At 41.3% G+C, this 15879-nt stretch overlaps 2 protein-coding genes across 2 annotated transcripts in view; one reads left to right on the top strand and one right to left on the bottom strand.

Annotated features, from left to right (window-relative positions):
* LOC122562524 (catechol O-methyltransferase-like) overlaps positions 1-15879 on the bottom strand; it is a 234766-nt gene that overhangs the window by 47059 nt on the left and 171828 nt on the right. The window lies entirely within an intron of this gene.
* txnrd2.2 (thioredoxin reductase 2, tandem duplicate 2) overlaps positions 4565-15879 on the top strand; it is an 87616-nt gene continuing 76301 nt past the window's right edge. Inside the window, exons 1-3 of the mRNA XM_043715390.1 lie at positions 4565-4662; positions 4814-4879; positions 12922-12978. Of these exons, the coding sequence (XP_043571325.1) occupies positions 4593-4662; positions 4814-4879; positions 12922-12978 (193 nt within the window). The 5' untranslated portion in view covers positions 4565-4592. The remainder of the gene's footprint in view (positions 4663-4813; positions 4880-12921; positions 12979-15879) is intronic.

Below are 15879 nucleotides of genomic sequence, written 5' to 3'. Positions count from 1 at the left end.
GGAAAGATATAAAAGAGACCTAAGGGGCAACTTTTTCATGCAGAGGGTGGTACGTGTATGGAATGAGTTGCCAGAGGATGTGGTGGAAGCTGGTACAATTGCAACATTTAAGAGACATTTAGATGGGTATATGAATAGGAAGGGTTTGGAGGGATATGGGCCGGGTGCTGGCAGGTGGGACTAGATTGGGTTGGGATATCTGGTTGGCATGGACAGGTTGGACCGAAGGGTCTGTTTCCATGCTATACATCTCTATGACTCTATGACACTACCAATTAAACTCACCGTAGAAATTTAAATCCAGACATAAAAACCATATTCCTCTAAAGATTATGAATAGCGACCAAATAGTGTTATAGAGTCAGAGTCCTACAGCACAGAGACAGGCCCTTTGACCCAAACACATCCATGCTGGACAAAATGTCCACCCACGTTAACCCCATTTCCCTGCGCTTGGCCCATATCCTTCTAATGCTTTCCTCTCCATGTATTTGTCCAAATGCCTTTAAAATATTTATGGATGACAGCACGGTTGGTAGAGTTGTGGATAGTGCAGACGTTAGTTGCAGGTTACAGAGGGACATAGATAAGCTGCAGAGCTGGGCTGAGAGGTGGCAAATGGAGCTTAATGCCAAAAAGTGTGAGATGATTCACTTTGCAAGGAGCAAAAGGAGTGCAGAGTACTGGGCTAGTTAGAAATAGAATTCCTACAGTGTGTAAACAGGCCCTTCAGCCCAACAAGTCCACATCAACCCTCCAAATAGCATCACACACAAACCCATTACTTTACATTTATCCCTGACTAATTCACCTAACCTACACACCCCTGAACACTATGGGCAATTTAGTATGGCCAATTCACCTGACTTGCACATCTTTGGACTGTGGGAGAAAACCAGAGCACCCAGGGGAAGACCACACAGACACAGGGAGAATGCACAAACTCCACATAGACAGTCACCCAAGGCTGGGATCGAACCCAGGTTCCTGGCACTGTGAGGCAACAGTGCTAACCACTGAGCTACTATGCCATCACAATGGTAAGATTCTTGATAGTGTAGATGAGTAGACCGATCTTGGTGTCCATGTACATAGAAAGTTGCCACCCAAGTTGATCAGGTTGTTAAGAAGGCATACGTTGTGTTAGCGTTTATTAGTAGAGGGATTGAGTTTTGGAACCATGTAGTTATGCTGCACTTGGAGTATTGCATACAGTTCTGGTCACCGCATTATAGGAAAGATGTGGAAACTTTGGAAAGGGTTCAGAGGAGATTTACTAGGATGTTGCCTCGAATGGAGGTAGGTCTTACGAGGAAAGGCTGAGGGACTTGAGGCTGTTTCTGTTGGAGAGAAAAAGATTGAGATAGAAGATAATCAGAGGGTTAGATAGGGTGGATAGTGAGAGCCTTTTTCATCGGATGGTGATGGCTAGCAGGAGGGGGCATAGTTTAAATTGAGGGGTAATAGATATAGGACAGATGTCAGGGGTAGTTTCTTTACTCAGGGAGTAGTAGGGGGCCTGGAATGTACTGCCGGCAACAGTAGTAGACTCGCCACCTTAAGGGCATTTAAATGGTCATTGGATAGTCATATGGATGAAAATGGAATTGTGTAGGTTAGATGGGCTTCATATTGGTTTCACAGGTCGGCGCAATATCAAGGGCTGAAGGGCTTGTACTGCGCTGTAATGTTCTACATTCTAATACTCCAATTGTAGCCCTCTCGAACATCCTGTATAACCACAACATAACTTCCCAACTTCTATAAACAATAGAATGTCAACAATTTAAAACTATGGAGAATATTTCCTTTAGTTGTTGCAGGTTCATTTCTTTCTTTCTTTTTTTCCAGTTGATCACCCACTCCAATTCACCCCCCTTTCTCCATCCTTGTACCATTTGCATTCCTCCTCAACTGATGTGGAGCAACGTATCCTGTCATTAGCTTTCCAATTCTGGTCGGGGGTGGGGGGTGGTGGTTTCTATGAGGTTTCACTGTGTGGCATCATAGCTTGGAGCATGTGTCCCCAGTGACCCTACAATTGTCCATTCCCCGGCCTTCCCACAATCATTTGGAAAAGAATTCTTTGTTAACTAATCTCAGACATTTTTATAACTAACAAATGAAAGATTACAAAGAAAGTGGGAACAAAGTCTTACACTTTTGGTTTAACATCCATGACTACAGGATTTTCCAAAGCACATTACAGCCAATGAAGTGACTGTTAATAATATAAAAGTTAAGGCAGCTGATACGGAATACAGGGTTAACGGTAGGGTTCTTAGTAAGGTGGAGGAGCAGAGGGATCTTGGGGTCTATGTTCATAGATCTTTGAAAGTTGCCACTCAGGTGGATAGAGCTTGTAAGAAGACCTATGGTGTATTAGCGTTCATTAGCAGAGGGATTGAATTCAAGAGTCGTGAAGTGATGTTGCAGCTGTACAGGACCTTGGTTAGGCCACATTTGGAGTACTGTGTGCAGTTCTGGTCGCCTCACTTTAGGAAAGATGTGGAAGCTTTGGAGAGGGTGCAGAGAAGATTTACCAGGATGTTGCCTGGAATGGAGAGGAAGTCGTACGAGGATAGGTTGAGAGTGCTAGGCCTTTTCTCATTGGAACAGCGAAGGATGAGGGGTGACTTGATAGAGGTTTATAAGATGATCAGAGGAATAGATAGAGTAGACAGTCAGAAACTTTTTCCCCGGGTACAACAGAGTGTTACAAGGGGACATAAATTTAAGGTGAAGGGTGGAAGGTATAGGGGGGATGTCAGGGGTAGGTTCTTTACCCAGAGAGTGGTGGGGGCATGGAATGCGCTGCCTGTGGGAGTGGCAGGGTCAGAATCATTGGCGACCTTTGAGCGGCAATTGGGTAGGTACATGGATGGGTGCTTAAGCTAGGACAAATGTTCGGCACAACATCATGGGCCGAAGGCCTGTTCTGTGCTGTATTGTTCTATGTTCTATGTTCTATTTGCACAAAGCAATCTCCTATAAACAACAATCTATTTTGGAATATTGATTGAGGGATAACCACAGATCAGGATACTGGGGATACCTTCCCTGCTCTTTTGAGAGGGCAAATTGGGCCTCAGTTTAACACCATAAGTCACAGGCCATTTGGCCAATCAAATTTGCTCCACCATTCAATAAGATCATGACTAATCTGACAACTTCATTTTTCTGCGTAATCCCCATAACCTTAGTGATTGAATATACTTAAATATCCAGCCTCAGCAGCCTTCAGTGATAAAGAATTCCACAGATTTACTATCCTCTTTGAGAAGAAATTTTTCCTTATCTCTGTCTTAAATGGGTGACCCCTTTATTGAGATCATGTGCTCCAGTCCAAGGCTATCCCACAAAGGGAAACAACCTCTCAGCATCTACCCTATCAAGGCAACTAAAACTCTTGTGTTTCAATAAGGTCACCTCTCATTCCACTAAATTCCGAAGAGTACAGGCCCAACCTACTTAACCTTTCCTCATAAGAAAATCCTTCAGTGCACAGTATCACCCTAGTAAGCCTTTTCTGGATGTTCTCCAATGCTAGTATACCGTTCCTTAGATATGACGAAAGCTTTCACAGTATTCCAAATGATTGGCTAGTTTTAGCAACATGTCCCTATTTAAAGACTCCATTCCCTATGAAATAAAAGGCACCAATTCAATTTGCTTCACAGATTGCCCATTTCTAATTGGTCATTTATTGTTAATTCTTCATTTTCTTTGATAAGTTGGCATGCTGCCAGCTTAAACTGCTGTAATCTATGTTGTATAGATTCACACACAAGTGCTGTTAAGGATGAAATTCCAGGTCTTTAATACAGCAACAGTGAAGGAACACCAATATAATTCCAGGTTAAGATCTTGTGTGTCAAGCCTGTAGGGGACAGTGTTCCTATTTGTTTGGTGCCCTTCTCCCTCTGGGTGATAGTCTTCTTGGGTTTGCATGGTAGCTGTTAAAAGAGCTTGGTAAATAACTGCTATGTATTTTGTATGCATTAAAACTGTGTGTCAGTGGAGAAGGAAATGAATGTTGAACATGCTGGATGGGGTGCCAATCAAATAGACTGATGTAGCTTTGATGGTGTTGAGCTTCTTGAGTGTTGTTGAGAATATTTAATCCTATGTCTTCAAGATGTTGGCCATTATCTGGAAGTCAACAGGTGAGATACGAGGCTACCGAATTCCTCTTAGATTCCCTCTTGCTGGAGATGGTGTTGCACTTGAGTGGTATAAATGTTTCCTGCCATCCATTAAGTCAAACCTGAATATTGTCCAGGTCTTGGTGCACATGAATATGAATATCTCATGTGAAAGTTACAATCTCCTTACACTGCTGGTCTCTTAATACAGAGTGTCAGCTCAGATTTTTGTGCTCTTTGAACACACAACCTCTTGCTTCTACTGAGTCACAGCTGGCAATGTTGAAAAACAGCTGGAACTAGCCAAACTACATTTGGAATATTCTCACCCCCCCGCATACTAAAAAAATTCTAAAATACTAAAAAAAACTTGATTTGGAATTGAAGTGAGAAATCTCCTCAGGCAGTGAGAAGGGCAGGCGGCCTGGGGTCCTCGGGCCGGACAAGATGGCGGCGCTGAGACTGTGGAGCCGTTTCAGGTGGCGGGGGCGGGGCCACGGAGTCCGGGCTCTTTCAGGTGGGAAACCCGCTGGGGAGGGGGATAAGGGCGGGAAGAGGGAGTATGAAGACACCCCCCTCTCCCCCCCCGCGGTCCTCCAGTCCCATCCTAAGTGACCTGTTTCTAAGCTATTGCTCTAGTTAACTGTGGCTTTTTCTTTAATTTTCAGGGAAATATGAGTATGATTTGTTGGTGATTGGAGGTGGTTCTGGTGGTCTTGCCTGTTCTAAAGAAGGTATTACATTAATTACAATGCTTAAAACTGAGGATATAGAGTTATACAGCATGAAAACAAACACTGTGGTCAAACTAGACCACACTGACCATGTTCTCAAACTAAACTAGTCTCACTTGGCCCATATCCCTTCAAACCTGTTCTATTCGTTGTAACTCTACCTGCATCCATCTATTCATAGAGATGTACAGCATGGAAACAGACCCTTCAGTCCAATCCGTCCATGCCAACCAGATATCCCAACCCAATCTAGTCCCACCTGCCAGCACCCGGACCATATCCCTCCAAACCCTTCCTATTCATATATCCATCCAAATGCTTTTTAAATGTTGCAGCCTCCACCACTTCCTCTGGCAGCTCATTCCATACACTTACCACTCTCTGCATTAAAAAGTTGCCCCTTAGGTCTCTTTGTATATCATTCCCCTCTCACCCTAAACCTATGCCCTCTAGGTCTGGACTCCCCGATCCCAGGGAAAAGACTTTGTCTATTTATCCTATCCATGCCCCTCATAATTTTGTAAACCTCTATAAGGTCACCCCTCAGCCTCTAATGCTCCAGAGATAACAGCCCCAGCCTGTTCAGCCTCTTCCTCCAGCAATTATTTCCATATACAAATGTGAGAAACAAAACTCGCGTATTAATAAATTTCAGTCCGAGTCAAATTCTGAAGCAGCAAATTTTATTCATACATACTTGCAAGATCGGGTGCCTAACGCGTAGGCATTCTGATTTATGCTGTTCAGCTGCATCTCTCAGTCCTCCCCTTTCACCCCATTGGTTACTTTTACTGTAGCGCGTAGCCTATCACAAGCTCTAGCTTCACTCCACCTTTGTCTAGCTTCTATCCGCCTCTGCTTACTTCTCCCATTACTCTAAGCCTGTCGCCCCTTACTCTTATTTATCTCGTTCCTTATATGTGACTATCCTGGCATAGTTTGCTGTCTTCGTGCGATCATCCTGCCAAACTAAATTCCATCCGTTGGCCACATCCCTCCTGAGACTGGCAAACTATTCTCCTATTACTGGTACATCCCGCTACACGGTCGCCCTGCCCTATTAGTCATAGATAATTCTACCTGTTTTCGCTTCTCACTGTTTAGTATTTGCATGCGCAGCCTAATTTTATAATGTAAGCTTTTGCAGAAGCAACACCTGTTCCCTTATTCTGCACAATTTTAACCCTATACCTTACACAAGTCACTCTCTTGTTTAAGAAAAAAAAGTTGCTCACTAACTTGGTTGAGATTTTTTGAAAAGTAACGGTGAGGATTGAGGGCAGGTGGTGGATATGATCCATATAGACTTCAGTAAGGGGTTCAGCAAGGTTCTTCATGATAGGTTGGTTAAATCACGTGGATTCCAACAACTTACCATTTGGATATGGAACTGGCTTGAAGGTAGAAGACAGAGGGTGGTGGTAGCAGGTTGCTTTTCAGACTGGTGGCCTGTGACTAGCGGTGTGCAACAAGGATTGGTGCTGAGTCCACTGCTTTTTGTCATTTTTATAAATAATTTGGATGTTTACATAGGAGGTATGGTTAGTAAGTTTGCAGTTAACACCAAAATTGGAGGTTTAGTGGACAGAAAAGGAGGTTACCTTGGAGTACAATGGGACTTTGATCAGATGGGCCAATGGGCTGTGAAATAGCAGATGGAGTTTAATTTAGATAAATGCGAGATGCTACATTTTGGAAAGGCAAATCAGGTCAGGACTTATGCACTTAATGATAAGATCCTGGGGACTGTTGCTGAACAAAGAGACCTTGGAGTAGGTCAGGTGACTTGGCCATGGTAAATTACCCATACTATTAGGTGCATTAGTCAGATGGAAATGGGTCTGGGTGAGTTACTCTTCGGAGGGTCGGTGTGGACTGGTTGGGCTGAAGGGCCTGTTTCCACACTGTCGGGAATCTTAAAAAAAAAACAATCTACATGTTCATAGTTCCTTGAAAGTAGAGTTGCAGTTAGATAGGATAGTGAAGAAGGAATTTGATTTGCTTGCATTTATTGGTCAGTGCATTGAGTATAAGAATTGGGAGATCATGTTGCATGGGACATTGGTTAAGCCAGTACTGGAATACTACGTGCAGTTCTGGTCTCCCTGCTATAGGAAGGATGTTGTGAAACTTGAAAGGGTTCAGAAAAGGACAAAATGAAGACTGCAGAAATTCCTGATGAAAGGCTTATGCCTGAAACGTCGATTCTCCTGTTCCTCTGATGCTTTCAAAGGATGTTGCTAGAGTTGGACTGTTTGAGCAGTAGGGAGAGGCTGAATATGCTTGGGGCTATTTTTGCTGAAGTGGCAGAGGCTGAGGGATGACCTTAGAGGTTTATAAAACCATGAGGGGCATGGATAGGATGAACAGCCAAGATCTTTTCCACAGGGTGGGAGAGTCCAAAACTAGATGGCATAGGTTTAAGGTGAGAGGGCAAAGATTTAAAAGGGACTTGAGGAGCAACTTTATCATGCAGAGGGTGGTGTGTGCATGGAATGAGCTGCCAGAGGAAGTGGTGGAGGCTATAATATGCAAAAGGCATCTAGATGGATATGTGAAAGGGAAAGGTTTAGAGGGATATGGGCCAAAGTTTGGCAAATGGGATGGGAGTTATTTAGGATATCTGGTTGGCATGGATGAGTTAGACCAAAGGATCTATTTCTGTGCTTTATAAATCTATGACTTAAAACTTCCTCCTCTCTGCTTAAAAATATGTCCCCTAGACTTGAACTATCCCACCCAAAGGAAAATACCCTTCCTATTCACTTTTTATTTACCTTTATGATTTTCTCAACCTCAACAATGTCACCCCTCAATCTATGCTCCAGTGAAAAAAGTTCCAGCCTATTTTTATATCTCTAACTCTCCATTTCCGGCATTATCCTGATGAATCTTTTTTGAACCCTCTCCAATTTAATAGTATCTTTCTGAAAGCAGGCCGACAAGAACTGCACATGATACTCCAGACGAAGCCCCACCTGTACAACCTAAAACATGACATCCTAACCGGTATACTCAAAGGTCTGAGCAATAAAGGCAAACGTGTGAAATGTCGTCTTAACCACATCCTGACACATCTCTCAATCTGCCATTACTATTCAGGGGTCCAACCTTGATTCAAAGAGAAGTACATGAGAGTCTGCCCAGAGCAGGAATAGGCACCTCCTAAACTTTGAGGTGTTAAAATCAGTAAAGCTATGACCTAACTATATGCTGCGAAATAGTATTCTGTAGACAGAATGAAGCAATCTTACAACCAAGGAATGTGATCAAAGCTCTGCAATCTACCATGTAGTTGTGAATGGTGTTGGAAAATTGAGCAGTGTAAAGGAAAAGGACACCCCATGATCATCCCAACATTGAAAAATTGCAAATCTCACCATGAGTGCGAAAGTCAAAGCTCAAGCATTCTTGGCCTTTTGATCATTTGTTGTAGTTTGGCATCAAGGAGTTGTAGTTAGATTAGATTCCCTGCAGTGTGGAAACAGGCCATTTTGCTCAACAAGTCCACACCAACCCTCTGAAGAGTAACCAGCCAGACCCATTCCTTCTGACTAATGCACCTAATATTATGGGCAATTTAGCATGGCTAATTCATCTGGCTTGCACATCTTTGGACTGTGGGAGGAAACCGGAGCACCCGAAGGAAACCCATGTAGACACAGGGAGAATGTGCAAACTCCGCACAGACGGTCTCCTGAGGCTGGCATCGAACCTGGGACCCTGGTGCTGTGAGGCAGCAGTGCTAACCACTGTGCCACCTCATGGCAAAATTTCAAATCCTTACAAATCAGGTGGATTTCTATGGTTAGAGTTACCAGAGGGCAGTAATCTCAATCCAAACTTATCAATGCAGCTATCCTGTTAACCAGAAACTGAACTGGACCAGCCATATAACTACTAGTGCAATAAGAGCAGTTCAGAGGCTGGGCGTTCTGTGGTGAGTAACTAGTGTCCTGTCTTTATAAAACCTGTCCAACATTGACAAAGTATAAATCAGGGGTGTGATGGAGTACTCCTCACTTGCCAGGGTGAATGCAGCTCCAACAACATTTAAGAAACTTGACACCATCCAGGACAAAACAGCCCAATTGATTGGAACCCCATTCACCACCTTAAACATTCACTTCCTTAACTAGTGACATACGGTGGCAGCAGCATGTACTGTCTGCAGGATTGACTATAGTAGCTCACGCAAGACTTTTCTGATAGCTCATTCCAAACCTGCAACATCTACCATGTGGAAGGATCAGGGCAGCAAATACATTACAATACCAATATCTACAGGTTCCCGTCCAAGCTAATTGCCGTTCTGACTTGGAAACGTTTCTCCGTTGCTGAGTAAGAATCCCCAAAGTCCTTTCCAAATAGCACTAATGATGTCATTATACCCGAAGGATTGCAGTGGTTCAGGAAGGCAGCTCACTACCACAACCTCCACAGTAATTCAGGATTGGCATTAAATAGTAATCTAACCAGTGATGCCTACACCCATGAACAAGTTACAAAATAAAAATGTTGCGGTTGTTAGATGCTAATCATCTCAGTTCCAAGACTTGTATATGAGTTCCTCAGGATAGTATACGAGGCCCAATCACCTTCAGCCTCTGTCAATAAGATCAAAAGTGGGGTTGTTTGCTGATGATTGCACAGTCTTCATATCGTTTGTCTTTGGTGTTGTGTGGCCAATAACATTTGTGCCACACAACTGTTAGACAGTGACTGTCACCAGCGGTGAATCTCGTCAATCTAATCTGACATTCAATGATATTATCACTTCCAAATCCCTTATGTATCTGTTGCATGGTGATCACTATTGGCCAGAAACTTATCTTCTTCACATGCAGTGGCAATAAGACCTGGGCAAATGCTGTGTTTTTCTTTATTTTATTCACAGTTTTGATTATAGTTAAATATGCCCTGGTTTATCCTGGTGGCATAGTAACTTCAATTTGAATATAATCACCACATAGGAAATGCATTAATGGTAATATTTGGAAGAACTCCCCACTTGAAAACTCTACTTATTGTTTCTAAAGTGTAACATAGAAACACTTCCAGAGTGCTGTATACTTTCCCTTTTGTCTTATTTCTCTGACTGTTCCCTATGCTCTTTAAAGTGCCTGAAAACACCCCTTGATGGAGCTATGTTGTTAAGTACAAAGGTTTCTGTAGTCGGTTAAAGTTCTGGTCATAATTATGATGAGTGCTGTATAAACAAACTCTTAAACCTGTTAACACATAGGGACTTTAGTATAAACTACTCATATTTATGTTTTAATAAGCTAAGTGTCTACTTACTTGTTTCTTACCAGATTCCGTTTTTTTGGTTTCTCTATATCTTTTGATGCTAACTTTCCCTATAAATTACCTTTTGTTTTAAAATTTATTCGGTGAACAGGTTTGATAAATTCCAGCAGGCAAGCAATTTATTTGTAAGAATGAGAGGCTCCCTTTACCCACCATCCTTGAGAAGGAACTTTAAACACGTGCTTTAGCTGCCTTTTTTTGGGTAAATATGGGAGAATATCACTTTTAATTCATTTGTTGGATATGGCCAGTGCTGACTAGGCCAACACTTATTGCCCATTTATAATTACCTACCAACTTCTTGATCTGCTGCAGTCATAGGTAGGTACGCCCACAGTGCTGTTAGGGAGGGAGTTCCAGGATTTTGACCCAAATACTCTTGTCTACTATTGCAGATACCACCCCCTGCACGCTAACTATCTCACCATTTTGACCAAACCAAATTAATTGATTGCTTTTCAATTGCTCATCATCACTGTGCGAGCAGCTCGATGAGTGGTTAAATTTGCTTCAGGAAGTGTGCCTGCTATTCAGAACACAACTTCCTGTGATTTGTTTTGGGATTTGAGACGTGACAACATTATGAGAGTCGTCTAAACTCAAAACATTAGCGTACTTTCTCTCCATAGATACTGTCTGACCCACTGTGATCTCCAGCATTTTATTTCCAGTTAAGGAATATATTTTTCTGTGTTTCACTGTGATGGTCAGACTAAATCAAATATTTTGGTAAAGTATGTTAAAGTGCTTCATTTTGCTGCTATTATTGTTCTTTTGAAAATGCTCAAAGTTTGCAAATTTTGAGTAGCATATGCTGAGATAAATAGAAGGGAAGAACAAGGAGTGGTATTATTAGTAAATAGATCTAATTAAGATTAATAGACCAGGACTAATGACTGCTTAATGGTGAAGAATTTAAATTCTGTTAATTAAATAAATCCAGCATAGAAAGTTAACATCAGTAATGGTGATAATTGATTGTTACAAAACCCTGTTTGCTTCACTGTCCTCTAGGGAAGGATATTAGCTGTGCTTGTCTGCTCTGAGCTACTTGTGACCCCCAGTGCCATAGCAATATGGCTAATTTCCAGAGTATCCGAACAAACCGTTCCACTGGATGGGCAATAAATGCTGAACCTTGTCAGCAGTGCTCACATTCCATGAATAAAACTTAACTAATTCATCTCCAAGCACTGGTTTTACTTAATGTTTAATAAGCATGTACTAAAGTCCAGAAATATTGAAGGCAGGTAATTGACAGTGCAGAATTTTAAAAACATGAGAGGGGAGGATGAATTAAGCTGAAAAATAAAACTTGTAAGATCCTTAGATTTTATAAAAAGGGTTACAAAATACAAACAGCTAAAGGTGACACTCAACCTGTAGAAACCACTGGTTACGCCAGGGTTAAAATAATAAGTATCCATTTTTGGGTGTCTTACTTTAAGAATGATATCAAGGCCATAGAAATGGTATGGACATTGGACGTGATCTACTAAGATGTTGTGATTGGAATCAAAATATACTGGAGCTTTCTTTAGAGGTTAAAGGGAGATCTGGTAGAGATTTTTAAAATGCAGAAATTTTGGTAAGGAAATTCAGGAAAATAATTTTCATCATAAATAGCAAGCATTAATTTATGATCATCCAAATATCTAGGAGCAGGGTAGGAAAAGAGGATTGTTAAGAAATGGAATATTGCATTAGGAACAATTAACAAAATAAAATCCATAATTGCTTTTAAGAGGCAAGGGAATATATTTTTGAAAAAACAAAATATAAATATTTGACAAAAAATTTCCAGCGTTCAAACAAGCAATTCATTCCATTTGGACTGAATTGGTGAAAATGTTTCTCACAAGCCTCTTCTAATTCTTCATTTCCTTGTTAGCATCATCTTTTATACTTTTCTCCCTCATGTTTTCCCAGCTTTTCCTTCAGCGAATCTCTATTATTGTGTTCCATTACTCCCTATGCATTCTGGTTTCTAACAGCTCTCTGGATCTGGGAAAGAAGAGAGAGCAGGGGCAAGTGGATGACTGTTTCAGAGAGTTGATGCAGGTGCCATGGCTTGCACTGTATACTGTATTGAAATAAACTGTATTGCACAATGTAAAATTTAATTCGAATGTAATGATGTACTTATGATGTACTTTTGAAACATTCTATGAATAAAGTATATATTTGTGTTCAGGATTGGTCAAGGGACAGAGCTGCTTTGTGATGACTTTCCAAGTTTCACCTGGTCACGGACCTGTATCTTGTTACCTGTCTTGCAGCCAAAGTTTGATGAAGTAACAAATAAATGAATTGTCTAATCTATAAAAAAAAAAGTATTCTTAATTAAACCACCAAGTGGAGGTCTTCATTTCTGGGAAATGGGAACCTCAAATGATGAACTGCCTCTTGAGGTCCAGCCTGTTGAACAAGAAACACGACTAATTTGACAATTTGGTTTATTTTAAAAAGTGTATACCAGGATACAAAAATCCCCCTCTTTCTAATGCATTTTGTGCTTTTTCTTGTGCCACACATTAACCCAAGAGAGTGTTCAGCTATTTGTTTCTCCAATATCTCCTGGGTAAGTGAGAGGTTGGTGTGTGAGTGAAATATGGAGAGTGGCATAACCTCCCATTACCACTATCGTATTATTTTGCTATTTCCTGTTTTTACTTGCTGATGTGTAAAATAGTTATGGAGTGTAATCACTGTTTGTCTTTAATTCACTGCAGCGGCCCAGTATGGCAGAAAAGTAGCAGTGTTAGATTTTGTGGAGCCATCTCCTCAAGGTATGATTTGTTTAAGTACTAAAACTGCTTACAGATAGTACTGTTCATGTATACCTCTCTATTGTTAAATTCTAACATTACATTTAGAACGGTGTGGTATTGGAATTTGAGTGCTGTCACTACATTGAAAACAATAATAGATCAGTCTCATCAATCAACAATAAAAAAAATTGCCACAAAAGTCACTCAAATTCTATCCTGCCAGAGAGCACTGGCATGTGTTCCAGTTTCAATGTTATTGATGGAACTGTATTTTGGATTAATGTAACTGTTTCACTCAATTAAGGCTTGCGGCCTGACCATTTAATATAGAAATAATGTAAACATTCATGGCTCAGAAGTAGGCCTTTTGTCACATCGTTGTCAGCCAAAAGAAGAATCATGCAACCGATTCCTACTTTCCAGCTCTTGGTCATGGTTTTGTAGGTTAGGGTGCCACAAATACAAATCCAGTAGTTTAGATGTAGCTTTCTGCCCCTCTCACCCCTAAAACAATGAGTGCTTGTCCCCACCATTGTCTGATGGAAAAACAAATACTCCGGAGCTCCCTGCCAATCTTGCAATTACTTTAACGTTATGCCCCCTGTTCGTTGACCTTTCTTCTAAGGAATTGGCCCTTCCGATCTCTCTCTCTTGGCGCCTATTAATTTTATGGACTTCGATTAAATCTTCCCTCGATCTCTCTTCTCCAAAGTTGATAACCTCAACCTAGCCAATCTTTCCTCATAGCAATAGTTCTCCGTTTTTGGTGCCATCCTTGTAAATCCACACCATATCCTTTCTTATGTGATGACAAATAGTGAATACATATTTAGGTAAGGTGCTGTTATGTAATTTTGCGAGTTAGTTCAAACAAATACTTATTTTGACTTGTACTTTTTTCTCTCTCTCCGTCCCTCTCTTATTTGACACCTCGCCCCTATCCCTCAATCTTCGAAAGATGGCAACTTAAGACCATAAGACGTAGGAGTGGAAGTAAGGCCATTCAGCCCATCGAGTCCACTCCGCCATTCAATCATGGCTGATGGGCATTTCAACTCCACTTACCCACATTCTCCCCGTAGCCCTTAATTCCTTGTGACATCAAGACCTGAATTCAGTTCCATAAGAGTGAAATCTCCACATGCCTGACGTCATTCTCTGCCTTGCCCAAGTGACTATTTTTCAGGTGGTAAAAATGATTGAAATTTCTTTGGATGCACAGCACTTAGGAGCATTAATACTGGGAGACTGAAATAAGATGATATTATTTGGATTTCATGTCTAGGTATCCACTGTAATCTTTCTATTTTCCTAAATTACCATGAGTAATAAGCTGTTCCTTAAAGGAAGTGACAAAGAGATCTACCAACATGTTGAAAGTTGACTGTAGCATCTTGGACATCCTTGCAAATCTCAACTTTGCTGCCCAGGTTGAGCTAACTTTAGCTACATTGCTGAGCGAAGCCCTAATTCAGGACACAAAACAAGCTCTGAACTACTTGTACTTGAGAGGCCTGAACTTTGTCTGCCATTCCCTGTCACTCCTGAGTTCCACCTCTGTTTTACAGAAATAAAAGGAAAGTGCTGGAGAAACTCAGCTGATCTGGCAAAATTGTGGAGAGAGAAACAAATTTAACATTTTGAGTCCAATATGATCTTCTTTGAAACAAACATCAACTTTGTTTCTCTCTCCACAGATGCTGCGTGACCTGAGGTTCTGTAGCATTTCCTGTTTTTTATTTCTGATCCCCAGTATCTGCAATATTTTGCTTTTACTTAGAGTTGTACAAGGAAAGACAGAAGTCACCAAAGAATTCTAAACACCTTAAAAGTGAAAATAAATTGTAAATGGAACTACTCATTCTCCCTGTACATACATTGGTTGCGTCTCAAGGCTGATTTCCACTAACTTGCTGCTCCCGCCTTTGGTATCTTGCCTCACCTGCATTCTTTCCTTGCACTTCTTCATGCAGTACTTCTACCTCCCAGTTAAATCCAACTCGATTTCTGCTGAGGTTTGGCCAGTCCTACCAAACGTTCCTTTGTGGTTGGCTGATGGAAGATTCTATTATGTTCAACTGGTGTGTGTGTGTGTATACGTACTCGCACTAACTCTACCTTACACTTGCGCATTCTGGCTTTGTCTCATGTGCGCACTCACAGCTTACACTCTGACTCCTCTCTGTGTCTAGGTCTCTGTGCCCCTGTTACTGCAAATGAAAATTACAGCAATTCAAAATGAAATTATTACCATGTATTCCCCCCTTCTTAAGATACAAAATCTATTAAACTTAGTTATACATTGTTCTTCCCATAAGATATATACTTAAAATCCATATGTGGGTTATAAGACTAATGAAGAGGTGCTTTAAATTGCAAGAGCCCCAATAAACCTGTTTTCAAAAAAAAAGTTACACTCCAAAATGGAACTGTAAGTATTTTGGCCATTTGATCAGAGCTGAAAAGCGACATAGATGTCTTCTAGAGAGCAAAGAGAGGGTCGCAGAAAGCAGGGTCAACCTAGACAAATTTGGTTGACAAATGTCACACACCGGTTGCAGGTGTGTTCCAGTGGATGTATGAGAATGGCACAAGACAAACCAGGTAGATAGCATTGACAGATCATCTGGTTGGAGTAGCTGCAAGCAGGACAGGAAAGGGGAATAAAACAAAAGATGTATTTTCCTTATTAATATAAGAAATGGTCGTGTGAGGGAACCTTGGTTGACGAGGGAGGTTGAATGTCTTGTAAAGAGGAAGAAGGAGGCTTACATAAGGTTGAGGAAACAAGGTTCAGACAGAGCAGTGGAGGGATACAGGATAGCCAGAAGGGACCTGAAGAAAGGGATTAGGAGAGCCAAGAGAGGGCATGAAAAATCTCTGGCGGATAGGATCAAGGATAACCCAAAGGCATTTTAT

Source organism: Chiloscyllium plagiosum, chromosome 25 (genome assembly GCF_004010195.1).
Source record: "Chiloscyllium plagiosum isolate BGI_BamShark_2017 chromosome 25, ASM401019v2, whole genome shotgun sequence".
In the NCBI taxonomy this organism is placed as follows: Eukaryota; Metazoa; Chordata; class Chondrichthyes; order Orectolobiformes; family Hemiscylliidae; genus Chiloscyllium; species Chiloscyllium plagiosum.
This window is presented reverse-complemented; position numbering and strand designations above follow the sequence as displayed.